The 20,619-nt window shown below is 31.5% G+C and overlaps 1 protein-coding gene across 1 annotated transcript; it reads left to right on the top strand.

Annotated features, from left to right (window-relative positions):
- Window positions 1-3,358: 3,358 nt before the first annotated feature.
- On the top strand, window positions 3,359-18,889 carry LOC105348171 (receptor-type tyrosine-protein phosphatase T). The gene is made up of 23 exons (XM_066071470.1): window positions 3,359-3,503; window positions 3,991-4,125; window positions 4,575-4,709; window positions 5,173-5,307; window positions 6,979-7,113; window positions 7,794-7,908; window positions 8,205-8,305; window positions 9,278-9,450; window positions 9,878-9,965; window positions 10,052-10,128; window positions 10,261-10,297; window positions 10,444-10,541; window positions 10,701-10,829; window positions 11,037-11,179; window positions 13,796-13,931; window positions 14,334-14,483; window positions 14,778-14,877; window positions 15,159-15,232; window positions 15,466-15,591; window positions 15,724-15,846; window positions 16,161-16,285; window positions 16,648-16,783; window positions 17,096-18,889. The coding sequence occupies exons 3-23, from the start codon at window positions 4,691-4,693 to the stop codon at window positions 17,165-17,167; spliced, it is 2,292 nt and encodes a 763-aa protein (XP_065927542.1). The 5' UTR covers window positions 3,359-3,503; window positions 3,991-4,125; window positions 4,575-4,690; the 3' UTR covers window positions 17,168-18,889.
- Window positions 18,890-20,619: the final 1,730 nt, after the last annotated feature.

Consider the following 20,619-nt stretch of genomic DNA (forward strand, 5'->3'; position numbering starts at 1 on the left):
TAAATATAACTTTTATATATTCCCACAGATACAGACAAAAAGTGCAAAATGATGGTTTCTTTTACCCATTTTAAGAATAGAGTATCCTAATTCGAGACAGATTACAACTTACGTAAGCCAGCTTAGATTTTTTTTTCACACAAAATGGTTGTAGACTGGACAATGACACTAACTTCCTTTCGTATTTTGTAAGATTTTCAAAACACTTTGCTGATCATTGAAATAAATGTACATTTGGTGATCCTATACATTTTTTGAAGGTGTGGGGAGGTCTAACTTTTTATCGTTATTTAAGGACGACGGATTAAATTGACTTTAGGGATTTTCATTAAAATGTTATATGAGTTAGAATAAGTTAAGATCTATTTTAAGCAATCAAAAAATTGAATGATTTTTAGTAGGGACTATTTCAAAAAAATGTTTGCATTTCTTTCCCTTTTCAATTGAAAATAATGGGGGAAAGCGTTTCTGCGAGAGAGAAAAATAATTTTAAAAAATCTACAATAGATTTTCTTTTCAAATTGAAATATACCACATGTATATGATGATTCTGATGATTCTGAATTAATATCAATTATATAACATGCCCATGTTACAGAATTCGTTTTATTTTTTACGGAGGCACATGCCCAAGTGCTGTGTAGCGGTTTTTTTTTATGAGAAGACCTGTGCAAACTCTAAGAAAAAGTCTATGTGCATTATTTCGAGGTTGAATTATGAAACAAAACAACTATCAGAGTGTGCTAAACAAATATGTGTGATTACATACTTCAAGACCTGAAAACATGGGCAGTTTTACTTTATTTTCAATACGAATATTGAAGCGGATCGACATTGTTAAATGATTTGTTCACTGGCTCAGACGCTAACCTATGTAGATGGTTATAGATTACTTGAGCTAACATAAAATTCTGTACTTTTAGGTGCGCGATATATCTTCGCAAATGGTTCCGTCGTCCTTAACATTGGAGGACTTACTTGGTACTCGTAACGAGATAGTGTTTATTATAATTTTTTCTCATTATTATAAGAATCAAGAGAGAGAGAGAGAGAGAGAGAGAGAGAGAGAGAGAGAGAGAGAGAGAGAGAGAGAGAGAGAGAGAAGAGAGAGAGAGAGAGAAGAGAGAGAGAAAGAGAAAGCACATTTTTAATGTATATATGCATATATAAGGAGCATTCATGTACATGTAAAATGTACATGACGCACAGAGAAACAGATAGTCAACAATTAACTTTTGAACCACCGCTAGTTATTTCTTTGATGAATCGGTAGCTAGCGTCAAGTTAAGAGCCGTACCCGCAGGAGATGATTTAAATCAGACAAACAACCATTATAATACGACGTCATAAAATGCATCACTTCTTTCATTTAATGTTAATATGTTGATGTTAATGAAACGTATTGCTAGCAGATATACATAAAAGCTAGTAATAGTACACAGTGGTACTACATATAAGTCTAATACTTTCTTCTTCTTTTTTTGCGTTAATAAACGTAGTTTAGGCTGTTTGAACCAAATAAGACGCAAAGCTGTCTATAAAAAAAATAATTAATCTGTTAAATGTTCAATGAAAGCATACATTGTAGTATGACTTTTAGATCAGTTGGTTTTTAATAGTTATTTGTTTCATGAGTTTCTATTGGGGAGTGAAAGCAACGTATTCAATTCATTATTAGAACCCGAGGTAGGGAGATTACACTTACATGATTATGTTGATCCCCGAGTAGTCTTCTTCCAATTTGAAATGTATGCCAAGAAGTAAAGCACATTAGTTTTATTAGATAAATATGTTATTACTTACTAGATATGTTCAAAAACTAAAATACAATGTGTTGTTTTACATACCAGTTTGTATTCACTCTATGACCGTTTTGATTGCGGTGCATATAGGACCACAAAAATGGTTTGAAAGGAGGTTTAATTAATCTAATTTTATGATATCATTCTGAACTTATTTTCTAAAATAGTTTTAGATCGATCATCGGGTTTTTCCATTTACGCATACTATGATGACATTTTTGATCCTTCATCACCGAACTCAACCAATATTGTGTATCACCATGACCCTCTGTCCGGTTGTCCAGCTCCAGTACAGAACTTCACTGTCAACAGACTGGCTAAACAAATAGTGTTCACAAACAGCCGACCAGATGGATTTCAGACAAATTGTTCAGGAGGAAAAAACAGCAATCTTTACACATCGATCGAGATTTGTGAAATAAAAGTTATGGGTAAGACCATAATAAAATACATTATACTTTCATGTTAACTACTGAAATCTGATTGGTTTAGACGCAGTTGATAATCCGTTTTATTACCCTCAGCGTTACCAACATACTTGACAGCGGGTAACACAACAAATTGTTACATGCGTATAAATTATGTGCATAGGCTTCGCCGTACCATCACGTCATTTCTATATAAAAGCATTAATTTTTTTAAAAGAATTATTATATTCAGTATAGTAAAATAAATAGTGCCTGTTTGGGAGGTTAACAGTTGAATTTGAAACCCCTCGAAAACAAATGTCAACCTCCGCTTTGGGTCGGTTGACATTGGTTTTGTCAGGATGTCAATTTCAACTGTTAACTTCCCAAACAGGCACAATTTATATAATGATACAACGTACATTAAGGTTTACATGTAAGCAAATGTCAATCCATGAAGCTACGTAATGTTAAATCTCGGTTCAAACAGCCGCAAATAAGCTTTTTGAATATTTCTACGCTTAATTATTAAATACTTTATTGGACAGAATAATAATTACTTTCTTTCAGGTTGTGACAAGAACAGGTATGGTGATAAAAAATGTACAAATGAATGCCCAATTAGGTGTAAAAATCAACACTGTGATGCATTCGATGGTTCCTGCGCGGAGGGATGTGTCGATCCAAATGCCTTGACTGCTGACTGTATATGTGAGATTTCTTTTTGTTTTAAATATATTCCTTTTTGACTTATTTTTGGAACATTATTAATCATAATTTCACAAATATCACGAATTTGAATGATTCCACCATATTTTTCAATAAATATAGCAAACTTTTGTTCTTTTGTTAGTATCACAATGCTTTATTCATTTTTTTTATAATTGAGAGGAGGGTTTAAACCAGATAAATTGTGTTGTATGGTACCAGTATTGTTTTGAATATCATTAAATATATTTAAAGGCTGTAAAACGTTTATTGTAAACATTTAATTTTCATTGTATAAAACGTTTGGTGTAAAGATAACGAATGTTAATTAAATACATTTTATTAGTATGCTATGCTTGTTTTGATCTTTACCAACATACTTTTGGTAAATGTCTCATCATCTATCAATATATCTGAGGTGTATATTTATAATGATTTCGTTCAGCGTGTGACGATGGAGAGTACATTTCAAATCGACGATGTGTGAACTGTAAGGGGCATTGCAAAAACGGTGAGCCATGCAACAAGCTGACGGGCCAATGTGATAGTGGATGTGACACTCAATGGACGGGATTGTTCTGTGAACGTTAGTTCACAGCAACCATAGTTTTTAGTATATAACAAAGTTTACCTCAATGCTGATCAAGTTGAAAGTACATGTCTACTAGACATGTTGAGAATGTTTCATTTTAAGTAGTTGTTGATTAATTAAACTAGATGTACTGTGGTTTCATTAATATTCAAGGGTATCAATTTTCGTGGATAAAGTGAAAATCACAGTTTCAAGGATATGTAAATTCGTGGCCAATGACCGCATGGATACAAATTGATAGTGGAAATTGCATTTTAAAGAACATTTAATTTCATGGATAATCTTAACAACGAAATCCACGAAAATTGGTATTCAGCGAATATTGATGAAACCACAGTATTATGTCTATAACAATGCGTGCCATTGGCTTTGGTAGTTTGAGGGTACAAGCAATCTGAATTACTTTATATTTTAAATCTGTCTCTTCAATTGTTTTGCTTTGTTTTTTTAATGAAAATACCTTTTCTTGTTTGTATTTTAGGATGCAGTGAACACTTTTACGGCCTTGATTGTAACACCTCATGTGGACACTGTCTAAATAACGATGTATGTGGTAGTGTTACTGGTCGATGTCCTAATGGATGTCAGAATCAATGGACGGAGGACAAGTGTGATGGTGGGTTTAAGTGATTTTTCATATTTTTCATAAGTTGTCAGATGAAAATATGCATCTTTGAAAAATGGACTGGTGGAATGATTGATATATTCCCAATGCTCAAGCTACATGAAATTTTGGTAAATAGATAGAGTTTGAAAGGGGAGAGAGTAAACGTGTGGTTGCAACAAATCAACGTGTAGCAGATACACGAGTGTTGGATAATTTGAATGCAAACAAGCATTTGGACATCCCGCTGTTACAGTGTATGTCAATATTAAAACAATTCCAAGTATATAAAACTATTAATACACAAACAATATGAAATGTGGAAAAAATAAAGTTATACTGAAGAAAGAAAGGAAAGAAAAACGCGTATTGACTAAGTCACAAGAAGAAATTTTCTGATATTATTGTTCGTAATGTTTGTTTATAAACTGCTACGATTATATAAAGTAATTTTTTTCCAGTATGTCGTGATCAGTATTATGGAAGTAATTGCAGCACTCCGTGTGGACACTGCAAAAACAATGACGTATGTAACAATGTATCAGGCCGCTGTCCTAGAGGATGTCAGAGGCAATGGATGGGAAATAGGTGTGATGGTAGGTTTAACGGTGGGAATGTGAATTAAAACTCCTGATGAAAAAAAAACCTTTAAAATACGAAATTTACAAATTATCTCAGCTTGGTTATGTTACAGCTGTACAATTATATATCAACATTGGTTAAAGTAACACGTGTCTATAAAATTGTACATGTATCAAAATATTGACAACTATTGACAAACATATTATCTGATTGTCCGTTTGTACAAATAACTAAAGCAACACCTGCATTAAATTTTGAACTGTTCATTTAATAGTTTAACAAAAAGAACTTCGCTTATGTTTGATAGTCGAAATGACCGTAAACTGTTTATAAGTGTCTAAACAGGAACACATAACGCCGCTATCGCAAACTAAGTTGAAAAAGATACATTGCTTTTTTAATACATTCTCGTCTTTTATTCTTCTTCTAAACTATTTGAATGCAAATATACTTTTTGTAATATTGGAATTTTTTTAGAATGTGAAGACGGTTTTTATAACGCAAACTGCACTGCCATGTGTGGCTTTTGTGCCAACAATCAGCTTTGTGATAAACGCACTGGAGCCTGCCTCAACGGTTGCAAACAAAACTTTAAACTTCCGCATTGTCAAGGTAATTTTTTTTATAAATATTGCAGCGTTTAAGAGAGGTGAATGGTCGTGGCCATTTTTAGACTGTATTTATCATCTGTAAAAAATATATAGAAAAAAGGCAATTTAAAAAGTAAAATGTATGGACTTTTTCTTAGCCAAATTATTGTATATAGCTAAACAAATCAACTTCTTACATTTCAAATTGACATGATGATCAAGTTATTGACCATCAAGCCTTATTAATAACACTTGTAAACAAGGACATACATGTATTTCTATATGTGATTTTTTTCTTCACAACTTTAAAAAAAACAGATAATTAACGTTATCCAATCGTACTTAAAGAATATGATATATAATTCAGATAAAAGGAATGCAAACATTTGTAATCAAGCGTCTTCTTCTGTGGTTAAAACAATCCTCTTAAGTAAAGTGAGACCTTCGTTTATGACATGTTAAAGAGGTTCGTTCCTCTGTTTTTGGGTAGCCATTTTGGATCACCTCTATTCTAGAAATTATGCATTATAAATTGATTCTACTTATAAACTCAAACTTAATAATGCCAATTAAACTATCTTAAATAAAATAGTAAAGGAAAAATTACATATTTACAGAGTTTAGTATGGGACTATATTTTGTGGCGGAAGGTTTTTAAGTAGAAAATGAACATTTTTCATAACTTAGTTGTTTTAGAGTACCGTCACTTTAGCTTCCTTATTTTCAATGCAAACAGAATTTCCCGGTAGTTTGTGCATTAGGATATCTTCATTTTGTTACGAAAAACATAATTTTACAATTTTTTAATATTTCTTTTGAAACATATTGGCAAATTTTACTTATATTTCATAAAAGTCAAGGAAAAATGAATCCCAATTTTTGCCTAAAATCAGCTTATTTCATACCATATCTCTAATTTTACCTAATAGACCCATACTTTTTGTTTTATTTTCTGAAAATGTAAGGCTTTTCTCAAAAGTGTATCATAATTTGAGAAAAAATTGAGACTTTTAAATAATTTCATTACATGTTGAAATGATAATGGATAAAAATAGTGTTTTATCAGTGCAAAAAGGTCAAAATATCAATTAGGTGAAGAAATTGTAAATTTTTTTCGTTTTGATGATTTTAATTTTATTTATTCTAAATAGTATAACTTTGTAATTGATGCCATGGTTCATTCCTATAATAAAATATAGAGGGAAAAGCGATTTATGTGCAATGAAAGTGCAGAAAGGTCATATTAAATACACCGTAGCGCCAAATGAAGCATGTAGACCCCAACATTTTGTTTTGAATTTTGGTTAAGCTATGTGTGTAGATTTTTAAAAAATACTTAAGAAAAAACTTTAAGACTTTTGATCGCAGGATCCAACGTCCTTAAAAATAAAAAAATTGAAGATGTATCTTATAAAAATATTATTTTTTTCCTAACATATGTTTGTATTATTATCTTTAGATGTTCCATGACTTCAATGATTTATTCTATAGCATATGGTTTGAACATTAAAGCTCGATTTCGTTCATATAACAGTGAATCTATGTTCATACTTCTAAAGATTTCATTTGTAAAACACTGGATAATCATCGGTTTATTATAAAGAATAGAAACATCCGGGTCCTGTAAATTGTTGCATTTTATAAACAACATTACATGTAATTCCAATTCATATGAAGATGCATTTCTTTACAGAGTGTGAAGCTGGGTTTTACAATGGCAGCTGTACCCTGCAGTGTGGGAACTGTAAAGCCGGTACAGCTTGTGATAAAATTAATGGATCTTGTCCAGATGGCTGTGCAGATTTATACGAGCCTCCGTTTTGCATAGGTTTTTCTCTTTTTTTTCTAAAAAAAAATATCCTTCGTTGTACATTTAAAACATGAGAAAGATTGCTTAAACTCTTTTTTTTATTATTTAATCAAATATGTTCAAAATGATTTACATTTTACTCATATATAAAATGTTAGATATAAAATTACATTATTTCATATTTCAGAACACACAATAATTACATTGGTTTTTTTTTAAAGAAATAAGCAGAAATTTTAAAAGTTCACCAAGATCATATCATTCTCTAAATCCTTTTGATCACGTATCAACCAAGTTCATATCTTGGTAAAACTTAAAATTTTTAACATTGCTATTTATAAATGATTAAAAGGTGAAACCGTTAAAAACAATTGAAATAGCTGTAGTTTTAAAGTATACAAAAAAGCAATCGTCAAACGATTAGTATGTGTGGTAATCATTGTAACGTCATTAAAAAGTTCACACAGAAATAAATGTTTTTGCTTTTCTATAGATTCATATAAGTGAACACATTTGCAAATATAAACATGTGAATAAGATATCATAATAAACCAAAACGTATACATTTTTATGTAAAACTATGCGGAAATCAGGCTTTCTTTTACTACTTTATAAATAGTCTTCAAAAGAAATACATTGCGACAGGTTCTGATTTAGATTAAAACATTTACTGTAATAAGCATACATCTTTATGTTAGCCCAAATGATGCTATCAGATGACTCAATCGAGAGCTCGGGTGCAGTGGCAGGCGGGATTGTATCAGTGTTGGTTGTATTGGTGGCTCTTGGAGTAGTGGGTTTGGTCTATAGACGGTAATTGGTCATATATTTTAGAGAATTCGTCTTCTATTTTCGTTTGTTTTCAGATGATTGACATTGTTTGTACTTCAGATGCCAATTTCGTTAATTCGTAATGTCCATAAAGTGGTTTAAGATAATTAAAAAAGTTTTTGTTTGAGCATTACATCTTATCAAAATGTCAAATAATCCATCTACAAATGTACATTAATATTTGATTACAGAGACATTTGAAGAGAAACAGGAAAGGGTTAAATCGTTCAGCTATTTTTTTTCGTAAATATTAAATTAGCTGTGTTTCTTTTAAAAAGGCACAAAGGAGGAAAGAAACCTGTAGCAAACATCAATGTAAAACAAACTAAGCCAAGTTCAAATCAGTCGAGGAGGGAACAAAAATATGCTAATATAAGTGGTAAGGTTCAGTTGATAAATTCTTGAAGTATATGTAAGTAGTTATATTGTTTAAATCTCATGATTAAATGGTTAATTTTCTTTAATTCAACCTTTATATTAATTACAAATTGTCACAGGTGTGATCCTGCAAATACAAAATGTTGCAGTTTACTGGCTGTAAACTGGTTTTTTGACGACTAAGTTTTTAGGGAAACCCTACACAGACCCCTGCTATTATAACCATACGACACGGGCAAGTTCTCACCGACAACCTCTCGCCAATTTTGCAAAATGTTCTTACTTGCAAATAGAAGTCGATTTACAGTATTGGATTATTGAAATATACATGTAAAAGCAACTCAAGAAAAAAATACTTGCAAAACATTACTCCTTTTTATCGTATTTATTCGTTTATTTAAGAAATACCGGTTTTCTTATATTTACATTTGTTGCAAATTATGGCGATATCATTGCCCCATACTTTCTTTTTTGATGACACAGAAAGTTGTTGTGATTAACATGACGTAACATAAAAAAAAGTTCAACAATGTTGCAAGTATTTGATTAGCATAATGAATAAATATTACATTCATTACGACATTAGGTGGCTTAAGCGTAAGTCGGTAATTTTGAGTACATAGAAACAGTAGTGACCCAGATTATTCATGCGATACTTTCACCTTTTGGCCCAGGCTAGTGCCACGCAGAAACAACAGCGGATTGCGTATTAAGTGTTTTATAAGGGAAACACTTGCGAGTGTAAATATTAATTTATTCAAATGTTTTACGCATATTTTATTCATAACCATGAGCATATGTTTTCATGTAAATAATGTCGATTTGTTGTATGTGAGTTGTAAACATGATAGGACAATCAATTATATAGTAAATTTCATATACTTTTTTTTTATTCACATTAAACATTAAATCACTGTTTCAATGTTCATGTGTATTATGCGCTTTGCATTGATGAAATGACTTTGGTTTGTAGAGAATTTACAGAGAAATCTTTTTAGCAAATTTACAAACGAAACGGCAACAGACGACAATAGGGGGTATTATAACACCAAGGAACTAGCTACATTTATCCGTGTAGAAGATCTACAAAGAGTTATACAGGAGAAAAGCAATGGCGAAAGCAACGTATTCCTATCTGAATACAAAGTACTATTAAGATTGAATGATATATCATTTATTAATAAATGTTGAAAACAAAGTGTGCGTAATTGATTCAATCTTTTGATAAAAGCCTATGCTTGCAAATAGGCTGTACAAAAAACCCAAATATTTTCCCCTTTTCTTACACACCTAATTTATGCACAATAGCTTCATTTATATTTGAGGACGATCACTGTTCTCTTAGTGTAAAGTAACAGTTTTAATTTAACGTGAATTTGTGACCTATGGTTCTCTCGTGTTTATTACTTAAAGCATTTCAATTTGTATCCCCATACAATACATAATTCCGAGGGATAATGAGATAGTTATAATGGAAAAAGAATATAATCATTTTATTCTGTAAAGTTATTTCTATCGTTGTATATAGGTATGAATCATATTTTATTTATAGTTCTTAATATTTTCTCTGCAGAGACTTCCAGTCGCAAATACTTCTATATGTAAGGAAGGAAAGAAACAGGAAAACATGGCAAAGAACAGATTTAAAACGACATCCCCTTGTAATTTATTTTTTCTACAATATAATACATGACATTGACTTGATGGAGTCAAATTTCTTACAATGTATACATGATTAATCTTTTAGATGACCACTCTAGAGTTATACTCAACGAGAAATGGAATGAATCAGACAATGATTATATCAACGCTAATTTCATAAAGGTAAGGCTTTTGTTTTGTGTTGTTTTGTTATCGCTGGAACCTATACGTGTTTATTTTTAAAACTCTTAATCGTTTAAATATTATATGATAATAAATTAATCTTTAAACTCCTTATTTTGGTTGTCTATGAAGAACTATGAAGCTAAAAAGGCCTATATAGCTGCCCAAGGTAATTGAAACTTTCCTTAAATTTTTTGGTGTTAAGAAAGTTATACGTTGCAATTTAGTAGATTGTTATTATGATTAGGAAGCATGGATTTGAAAAGGAAATACGTAATCATAAAACTAATTAAATTATAATTTTAAAACATGTAGGTCCTAAGAACAACTCCATGGAGGACTTCTGGAGAATGATTTGGCAGGAGAACATAAGGTTCATTGTAATGCTCACCAATGTTGTAGAAAATGGAAAGGTATTCACATTCATGTTCATAGATACTGCTACTTAAACAATAGGTTATCTGTTTCGTTTTTATCTCTTTGAAAACAAAATACCTCCTTTAAAAATCTCTTATAAACCACAATTGTAAATTATTATTATTATAATTTTGTTTTGTTATTTTACTAAAAAGAACAAGTGCGCACAGTATTGGCCTGAAAAAGTCAAACCATTGGAAGTTGGTCCGTGCAAAATGCATCTACTAAAAGAATCTACGTACGGTCTTTATACTTGTCGAAAATTCACTGTACACAACTCCATGGTAAGACAACTCAAAATGAAACTGTAAATGTACTTTTATTTTTAAAGTATTAAAACGAGCTATTTCTTCTCTGATTTACCAACTCTATGGTAACTATGGTAAAACAACTCAAACTAACATGAATCGCTTTATTAAATTCTTTTAAAAACTGTTCATAAATTATTATTTTCCTGCATGCATATGCATTTTGAATGTCAATTTTTTTAGTCGTCTGAAAAAAGAGCGCTTACCCAATATCACTACACGGCTTGGCCAGACCACGGGACACCAGAAGCATTAGGATTGGTTCAGTTTCATAAAGCAGTCACTAGAAACTATCAACCAGGAGGACTGATGTTAGTTCATTGCAGGTATATACATGTTTTCTAGTTTTCTAATGAATTTAAACGATGGACATTAAAGACATCTATTTTTTGTAAGATAAATTTTTATGTCCAATATAAAACCCAATGGCAGGAAACTTCCTATGAACCAACAAAATAAATGAAAAAGAAAGAAAGAAAGCAAAATATGAGATGATATCAAAATTATTTAAAGTACAGAAAATTTATAATTGACTAATTTAACAAGACATAACTGTTTAAATACTTTATGACTTATTGCTTTTGCTTTTGCACGACAGAGTGGTCATCGTGCATACGCCGTTACCAAATTAAACACATATATATGTCACTTACTTAGATAATAGTTTCGAAAGTATTAGTATAGTTCAAACAAATTGACAAAATTTAATCTGCTTAATGAATCAGCTATATCTTGATTTACTGAATAACTTATCTTGTAATGCACAGACCCTGAAACACACTACTACACCAGCTGTACGTTTCTAGCACGCTTCTCACACACTATAAGGTTTGTACAATACGATGCGTTTCTCGCACGGTACGGCACGCTTCTCGTACGCGTACGATACGATACGTTTCTCACACGGTACGATACGATTTTCATACGATACGATACGCTTCTTGTACGGTACGATTACGGTTTCTGTACGATATGAATTTAATTTCTAACAATCGATGATTATAAGTTAAAAAACAAAAACACCTAATTCACATTTATTTCAAAGTGTTTAGGATTATCACCTAATGAAGTTTTAATTAATAATTCATATCGTTAATAACAATCTTAAATGTGGTCTTATAGATAAATGTCCGCCGGATAACGTAGTTGTGAACCTTGCGGGAATTGATCGACTAATTTCACCAAGTGTATTTACCTGTAAAGGTCGTGAATATACACAGGAAATGTTTCAATCCAAAATATAAGATCCATACTATACATGATAATGTTACATTCAAAATGATTAATTTTTTAAATGGATAATTTTAATGCTGATTTTCTCGAAAAATGCATTTTGATTTCAAATACTAATCAGGACTTTTTTCATTATTTTTTTTTAGGATGGAAAGATAGACATTTAAAAAAACTACTTTTAGAATCTACGTTTCACTTTACTCTTGTATGGCTTAGTCTTACAAACGCCTCTATATTTTTCTTAGAATTAAAATACACGCAAACATTACAAGATAAGAATTATGAAAAAGGAGAATAAAGAATAATGTGATATGTACTGTCTGTTTAAAAACAATTTCTGTTAAGTCTCCTGAGCCGAAAAAATTTCCTATTGATCAAACGCTACCATGTTTTCTCATTCACTTAATTTCTACAATAATTTAAGTATTAATTTTCCCCGTTGAAATTAGTTTTTTCGCATTGTGAATGAGAGAGAGATTTCAGATACGTATTCAGTTTGACACGCATTGATTTGAAATTTCGTACAGAAAGGAACATTATATTTGTATGATATCAAATTAGATTACATTGTACATCACAGCGAGTTTAGCCGTTGATGAAGAAATAATGTATACAAAGGTTTAATCGGGGTTAGCATTATAACAATTGGAAATCAAATGCAAGTTTCCGTTATGTGAATTGTACCACGCTCTCTCTCTCTCTCTCTCTCTCTCTCTCTCTCTCTCTCTCTCTTTCTCTCTCTCTCTGAAAACAATTTAGAGTGCGATTAAACGCTGTATATTTTCATCTACCGGGCAATTTCTCCACTTAGTTTATTTCTCGCATGTATTGTTTTCTGCATTGTCGCTACCTCGGTTCCCGCATGAATCACCAAAGTAAGCATTTTATTCTTAAAGATTCTCAATAATTATTTCAAGGTTATAAAATATCTGTAGCGTATTCATTTTGTGTTTTGACATTTTCTTTTTAATTCCATGAATAAAAAAGCATGTACATATGCCATCACTGTGTGGGATTATACTTCCCCGTTAATTGGTAATCTGCATCACATTTACTAATTCTCAGTGTATATCTAAAACAGGTGTGCTCCTTATATTGGTCTGGATCAACAGAAATTACGCAAGTTGAACATGAACACAGCAGTATACACACACTGCTACACAGAAGTATACACACGCGCCGCCGGGCTTGTAAGGTGAACAGGTGACCGCGGCCAGGTACCGGTCTTTGATGCGTGTCAAAGTTTAAAATACATTTCTGTAAAGAATGCACTTATATTTTCTGGTCTAATTAATTTATCATTTTGATATTGTTTGATAGCAGATGCAGAAAAAAAAATCATTCGGCGATTTTGACCCCCTCCCCCGGAATTTGTGTTATTCGTTACGTACTGGAAAGTGCAGTTCTCGTAAAAAGCTCTAAGTTTCTCGCACGCTTTTCATATGGTTCTTATACACTTTGTACGATACGATACGTTTCTCATACAGTACGGTAATTTTCTCATAATATACGTTTCTCGCACGGAACGATACGATTCTTATACGGTATGGTACGTTTTTCGCTTGACACGATACGTTTCTTGTACGATACGACGAAAGTTGCACGCTTCTCATACGCTTTTAAGGTAAAGTAGTGCGTTCCAGGGTCTGTATTGTTATTTGAATGAGATTATACAATTCATTCTGTTTTTTATTTCCCTAATTTATCAGCGCTGGTGTTGGAAGAACTGGAACATTCATTGGTCTAGACTCCTTGCTTAAACAGGGAAGGGAAACAGGAAAAATCAACGTGTTTGAGTTTGTTAAACAGATGAGAGAGGACAGGATGACTATGGTTCAAACACCGGTAACAATATTAAACACAGAATCAAACAGAGTAGTTTGATTAGATGGTATTATATTATCATTTGATAAACATAATGCACGTGTAGGATAATATTTTGATGGGAAAGACTTGTTGATGCCACGATTTTACCCCCATTGCCTAAATTTGGCAGCAGCAGTATTTATAACTCAATATGATAAAATTAGGAAACACATCTTAAACATAAAACCAATAATAATTGCTTTTTTAATCAAAGATATGAGTGAAATCTACACTTTTCAATTATTTTTTTAAATTGGCAGAAAATAAAACAAAATTAACAATCTTAATTAGTTTACTATCGATTATATCTGTGTTATTGATAAAATTAATATATTTCTTTGTTATATTCACATTGTAATAATTAAATATATCTTTAAACAGGAACAATATATATTTCTACATAAAGCGTTGCTTATTGGATTTCAAGACATGGACACAGTGTTACTGAAGAGTGAAGTCACCCACAAATTTAACATACTGCTCAATGACAAATCTCCGTTAAAACAGACAGCGTTCTATAAAGAACACCAGGTAAGTCGATTCTGTCAAATTAACACAGGTCAAAGCAGTTGCTGACAAGTTGTTTATTTACACTTGAAGATGTATGTTGAGAGACCACGTAAATTCCAAGATGTACAATGTGTTCTGAACTATGTGTGATACATCGTTTAAAAGATATGTATCTAGTTTTCATGTTGAATGTTGTCTTGTATTTGCTTTTCACCAAATAATTTAAACAAAAATGGTTGGGATTTAAAAAGACGTATTAATTGACTGTATATTTTACTAAATACGTGGTGATGATCTAAATATGTGACGTTTTAGTTCCTGCTAGCAATGAAACCTGTACATGATAACAAAGACAAAGCAGATTCGATGCTTCCGGAAAATAAGGAGAAGAATGCAAACATGGACATACTTCCAGGTTTGTAACTCAATCAATTTTAAATATGTTTATCAAGATCTGATGATATTAGTGAACTGGCCTTACTCTAAAGGGTGCACGGTTGAAGCAATCTATACATAGATATTAGACCGGGATGCATAATTCACATTTACATGTTGGTAAATGTGAATAGTCAAAAATGTTTATAGGTGTTGCATGCAGTGATTTTAAATACACAAATGTTGTCATGTTTTTCTTTTACCTTTACAAAGGTTGTTTGTATTTGATTTTCAATGTTTCCGTAATTTTTTTTAATATAGTTTCCAAGTATCGACCTTATTTGACGTCATATGTAAAAGGAAGAAACGATTATATAAATGCAGTCCGTGTTCAAGTAAGTCAGACGATCTATAGCCATTATTTATTAAATTATTGATACATGTAGAGTGTATACATTATTTAGAAATTTTATAAATGCGTCAGTTAACTTGAGTGGTATGTTTTCATATATCAAATACCTTTAGTTTTGAAATCATTCACATTGCTGCATAATGCATATACTAACATGTATCTACAATGTCCTTGGCAGATACTAGTACACTTAATCACATGGTTTTTATTTTGTAGTCGTTTTCAGATCCCAGTGCTTTTATCCTTACACAAATGCCCCTCCAAGATACAGAAGTAGATTTATGGAGACTATGCGTTGACCATGATGTAAATGCAATGGTCATTTTGACCGAGTACATTGAGGTACCAGAATTAAAGACATCATATTTTAAATATTTCATTGTATATTATCTGGTTTAAGAAAGAAATATGTAAGCATATTATGCATTCATGAAAACGTTAGCCTTTTATCTGAGATGTTTGTTTTCATTTAAGGAAATACATTGGATTCCGCGAAAAGGAGATATGCGTAAATGTACGCCATATACTCTCAGTTTTGACGGTAGTGGAAGTAGTATTAGTGGGGTATCGGTTAATACTTTGGTGATTGCATACGATGTGAGTGTGTTTAATCAATTGATTAACTCATTGTTTCATGTAACTTCTGTTTTTTTCCTACTTTAGGGTGCAATGCATGATATATATATATATATATATATATATATATCATAAGTCATATATATATATATCATAAGTCATATATATATATATATATATATATATATATATATATATATATATATATATATATATATATATATGACTTATCCTCGTTTTATCCCTAATATAAATCCTGATATTGTGCATTATTATAAAAACAAAAGTTTTAAGGTTCTTTACAACAAGATATCAAATTTTCCTTCATAATATAGGATCAGAGAAGAGAGCTTGATGTGTTTCATATACCAGTCGCAAATGATAGCGCTATGCTAAAAGGCGTAGAGTTGCTGCTTGAGAAAGAGGGGGAAAAGAATTTTAAATCAGTTATTGTCAGCAGGTGAGATTAATTAAAAGATAAAGAAAATTACAATGTTACGCACAAAAAATACCTATATAAATTTAGATTAGGGTTTATACATGTACAAAAATAATTGTTTTCGAATAATGGTGCTTGTCGAAATTCAAAGACGCTTTTATATAATGCAGGATATGCCACTAATCCATTATATATTTTATATATCGCCCAACACATCTTAGTATATATCTTTCAGAATGGTGTAGGTGTAATAGCTATATTCTGTAATGCATCCAACAGTTACATTGTAAGTTTTTTTTTATCTTACAGGGATGGTGCTAGTCCAACCAGTATTTTCTGTACATTATAAAACGCACTCTAACATCTTAGATTATATATTTCAGGGACGGTGCTGGTCCAACTGGGGTCTTCTGCGTTTTACATAACGCCCTCCAACAGTTACGTATGGACGGAGAGGTTGATATATTGGCCACAGTCAGAATGATCCAAACACGACGACCGGAAGTCATAATTAAGCTGGTAAACCTAAGAAAACTGAATTCACTTTTACATATACATTTAGTACTTAGCCAAGTTTCTTTTTTTTCAATGTGAACTTTGAATATGTATTATTTATCAGTCTACTTTGTACATGGTTAGTTTTATAATTTTAGTAAGTAGAAATGGTTATAAGACGGGGTTTACTGTTTCATCAAAACACTTATTGCATTTTATCGATATAGTATAAGTAATACGTTTGACATTGTGTAAGAAAATAAAATCATTATTTTTTTGTTTCTGCACACGTTTGGCTAAAACATATTATACAAAAGAAATATTATACTTTTTTAGGAGGAATACAAGAGATGCTATGAACTCCTGTTTCTCTCAATATCAGAAGATGGAATATACGCAAATACGTAGCAAAACATTAATCGCTCCGTGTACACATAAATGAAAATATGAATACATTCGGAAAAAATTAACTATCGTCAATGATTGTCAAAAGAATAAACACCGACGAATTTTAATCAGGGCCATTATGTGTAATGTATTAAGTTTTGATTTCAATTATTGTCATAGATCAAATAAATTTATTGTTGTCATTTAAATAATTACTGCAATGACACTGTTAGGTCGTACAGCAGTAGCGAATGCGTATAACAACTAAAACAAATCTTATTGATGTTTGTGAAATATTAGAATGATTATATATTAATTTACGGTGACAATATTTTACCAAAAATGATCGATTTATAGAAAAACGGCCATTAATATCATTTATATATTTTGTTTTTTATTGATTTTTCTTTCTTTACCTTTTATTGTTTGTTTGTTTTTAAGGTTTTTTAATTGCTTGTATTTTTTCTTCTTAATTTTGTTTTTCTATTGAGGATATCATTTTGTTTGCTTAACTGTTTGTTAAAAGTTTTTGAAGACGGGTTGTTTTGGTATAACTGTGGGTGTTTAAGAAGTTAAAAAAGTATGTAAAGCAGTAAGTTCTCAAATATCAAAATTTTGAGCATGTGTTTATGGAAAAATATAAATGTTAAATAAGTAAAAAAAGAACATTCAATTATCTAACTAATTAAGGTTTAAAGTTGAATTTTGCCTGACCTGTTTGTGAATGGGGTTTTTTGTATACAGTTTTTTATATTTTCTTTTTATAAAAAAAATCAAATTTTCCTATCAAAAAATTTAGTAATCGAAAAATTGCAAGCTTTACTTAAAGTTAGATTTGTGAATGATAAACTAATAAAAGTCATGCTATTATGTATCTGTGAGTAATCAATGTTGTTTGTCATGAGACAGCATACACGTATGCATGTATTTGTGTTTGTATTTTCGCTTTCTGTGCATTTTTATTCATATCATCTCGGCTTTGTCAATGGATGCACCGCCCATTGTTTGCTTTCTTGAAACAAATATTCAGCATTTGATAATTTAATGATGTGAAAAATGTTCACAAACATTTGGTTTTCATTTTTAACGTTATTAGAAGAACGTTTTACAATTTTACCACAACGTATCAGTGTAACACTCCATTTAAAATGATTAGAATACCAAGTGTACTAAGAATTCCACATAATTCATACGTTTAGGTATGTTAAGTATACGTTTTTCGCTGTTGTATCAGGGCTATTTGTTAATTTATAAATTGATAGATCCGTAAATAGATTTATATATTTTTTTTTTTAATATAGTCTACATGTACTTGCCTCAATAGTCGCACCGTAAAACATATGATAAATTAAACGTCCTAATAGTATACCCAAGTGGCCATTAGAAAATAAAATGTTTAACCATACATGTAAGTCTGCAATTTTATCATTAAACTTATTTAGATATCCAATGAATAAACAAAATCAGTACATGCATTCATCATTGCAATAGACATCACATCAATTCTTAACTGATTTCACAAATAAGATTAAAAATTTTTAATTTAAAAATTAAACGTTATATTTTTTTTTCATATTTCTGAAAACAATATACATGTAAGGCCATTAAACTTTCAAATATTATAAAATAACATTTACTGTGCGTTTTGATCCGATCTTCCATCCTCTTATCTAAAACTTGTTAAATGGTAGTTCGAAGCACAACAAGTAAATTTGTTATTTACATGTATCATTATGTTTTTTAAAAGGCAGATTTTTTCTTCTATACATACATATGTTTATTTCTTAGATTTAATAAAATCTTCAATAATTTTAAAATTCTCAATTTCTTTTTTGATGACTCACTGAATTTTGCAGGTTTTAAATGAAACTAAATAAAATGTCTCCTGTCGTCTGGAGTCGTGTCTTTGTCTCATTAGGTCCAGTATTCTTATCATTTCTTGATCTTCACCGGTTTCTCCCTGCTTCGGCATTTGATCAGGGTCACAATCGTGGTTGTCTGGGCGATCGTTTTGATTGACGTAACTTAAAATTGTCTTTACATGTGAGGTGAAAGTCTTTCATTTGTGATATGGATCTTTTAGTTTGTATGTCACATCGGACAATCTTGCGACAACTTAGAATTCGTACGTATGGTCCGTGCCAGTGTGCTAGTTTTGCGGACAGTCCTGGTTTGGTTACAGGAGTGCATAGCCGTTTTTGTCCCCTTCGATGTAATGTGTTTCTTAAGCATCACAGTCAAAATGCTTTTTCTGCTTTTGTTTGTTCTTTTGTAAGTTTTGTAAGTTTTCTAACACTGGGGTATATGCCTCTGGATCTTGAAGACGAACTTTGGCTTCTACTTTAAAGTCGTTTGTTACGGCATAGGACAAAGTGCAGCCTTAACAGGTAAAACGCAACTCGTATGTGCACAAGGTATTATGACTATTTCTTTGTAGACTAACGTGCGAGTCGACCAGCTGGATGCTTAATGTTTATAAGCCACCGTTATTGATTATGGTCAGTCATCACAGTGAATATTCGGCTATATAGATAGTAACTGAAGTATTTCACACCAAACACAATAGCAAACGCCACCTTTTCCATCACAGCATAATTCTGCTAATTTGGTTGTAGACTCATACTTGCGTAGGCTATTATCCACTCGCCATCAAAACCATTTTGTGCTAAAACTGCACCAATATCGATGTCGCATGCATCAATGTACAGAAAATACAGAAGCAAGAAATCTAGGTATCTTAATAGAGAATACCTAGTTAAGACTTCTTTGAACGTTTTGAACGCACTCTCACAGTTACTATCCGATGTGAATTCAGCTCCTTTTCTCCAAAGTTTGTGTAAGGGCGCAACCTTACTAGCAAAGTCTGTTATAAACTTCCAGTAGTAAGAAATAAGTCCCCTGAACGTTACTTCGGTTTTCCCAAATGAGCATGTCTGGGCTTTTAGCTTTGACCCGGAATCCTCGAATCTCTTCAGCACTTACATGTACTCTAGTTATTTGAAGTGGTCATTGATGGTTTTAGAAAAAACGTACAGAAGACATATGTTTCACACTTATCCTGAGAGCACAGAGTCCATAAGTATCTGGAACGTAGAAGCACTGTTACACAGTTCAAACGGCATAAAATCATATAAATGATGCCTTTCGAAAAAGGAAAATGCAGTCTTTGCTTTGTTATATTCCTTGGTGATATTCTTGACACAAATCTATGACACAAAAGTATATAGAGTTCTTAACTGCAGCTAGCATTTCGTCTATACTCGGAAGAAGGTATGCACATTTATCTCATACGTGTGGTGTATATTACCCGTGTGATAAACCTTTGCTATATCAAACTGGTGATGCTTTTTCAAATACTACCGGTCCGAACTATTTTTGACACAGCCCCTCGCTTCAACGCTTCAGTGACCTATGTTCGAAGATTTGCAAGTACTTTTATCATAACGATATCTTCTACAAAAATTGATATAAAA

Source organism: Magallana gigas, chromosome 9 (genome assembly GCF_963853765.1).
Source record: "Magallana gigas chromosome 9, xbMagGiga1.1, whole genome shotgun sequence".
Classification (NCBI taxonomy): Eukaryota; Metazoa; Mollusca; class Bivalvia; order Ostreida; family Ostreidae; genus Magallana; species Magallana gigas.

What these genes read in the sequence shown, in the direction of transcription:
- LOC105348171 (XM_066071470.1), top strand. An exon ending in AAAATATGCTAATATAAGTG is followed by an intron (nt 8,306 to 9,277) that starts GTAAGGTTCAGT and finishes TTTGGTTTGTAG; the next exon opens with AGAATTTACAGAGAAATCTT. An exon ending in TGACTATGGTTCAAACACCG is followed by an intron (nt 13,932 to 14,333) that starts GTAACAATATTA and finishes ATCTTTAAACAG; the next exon opens with GAACAATATATATTTCTACA.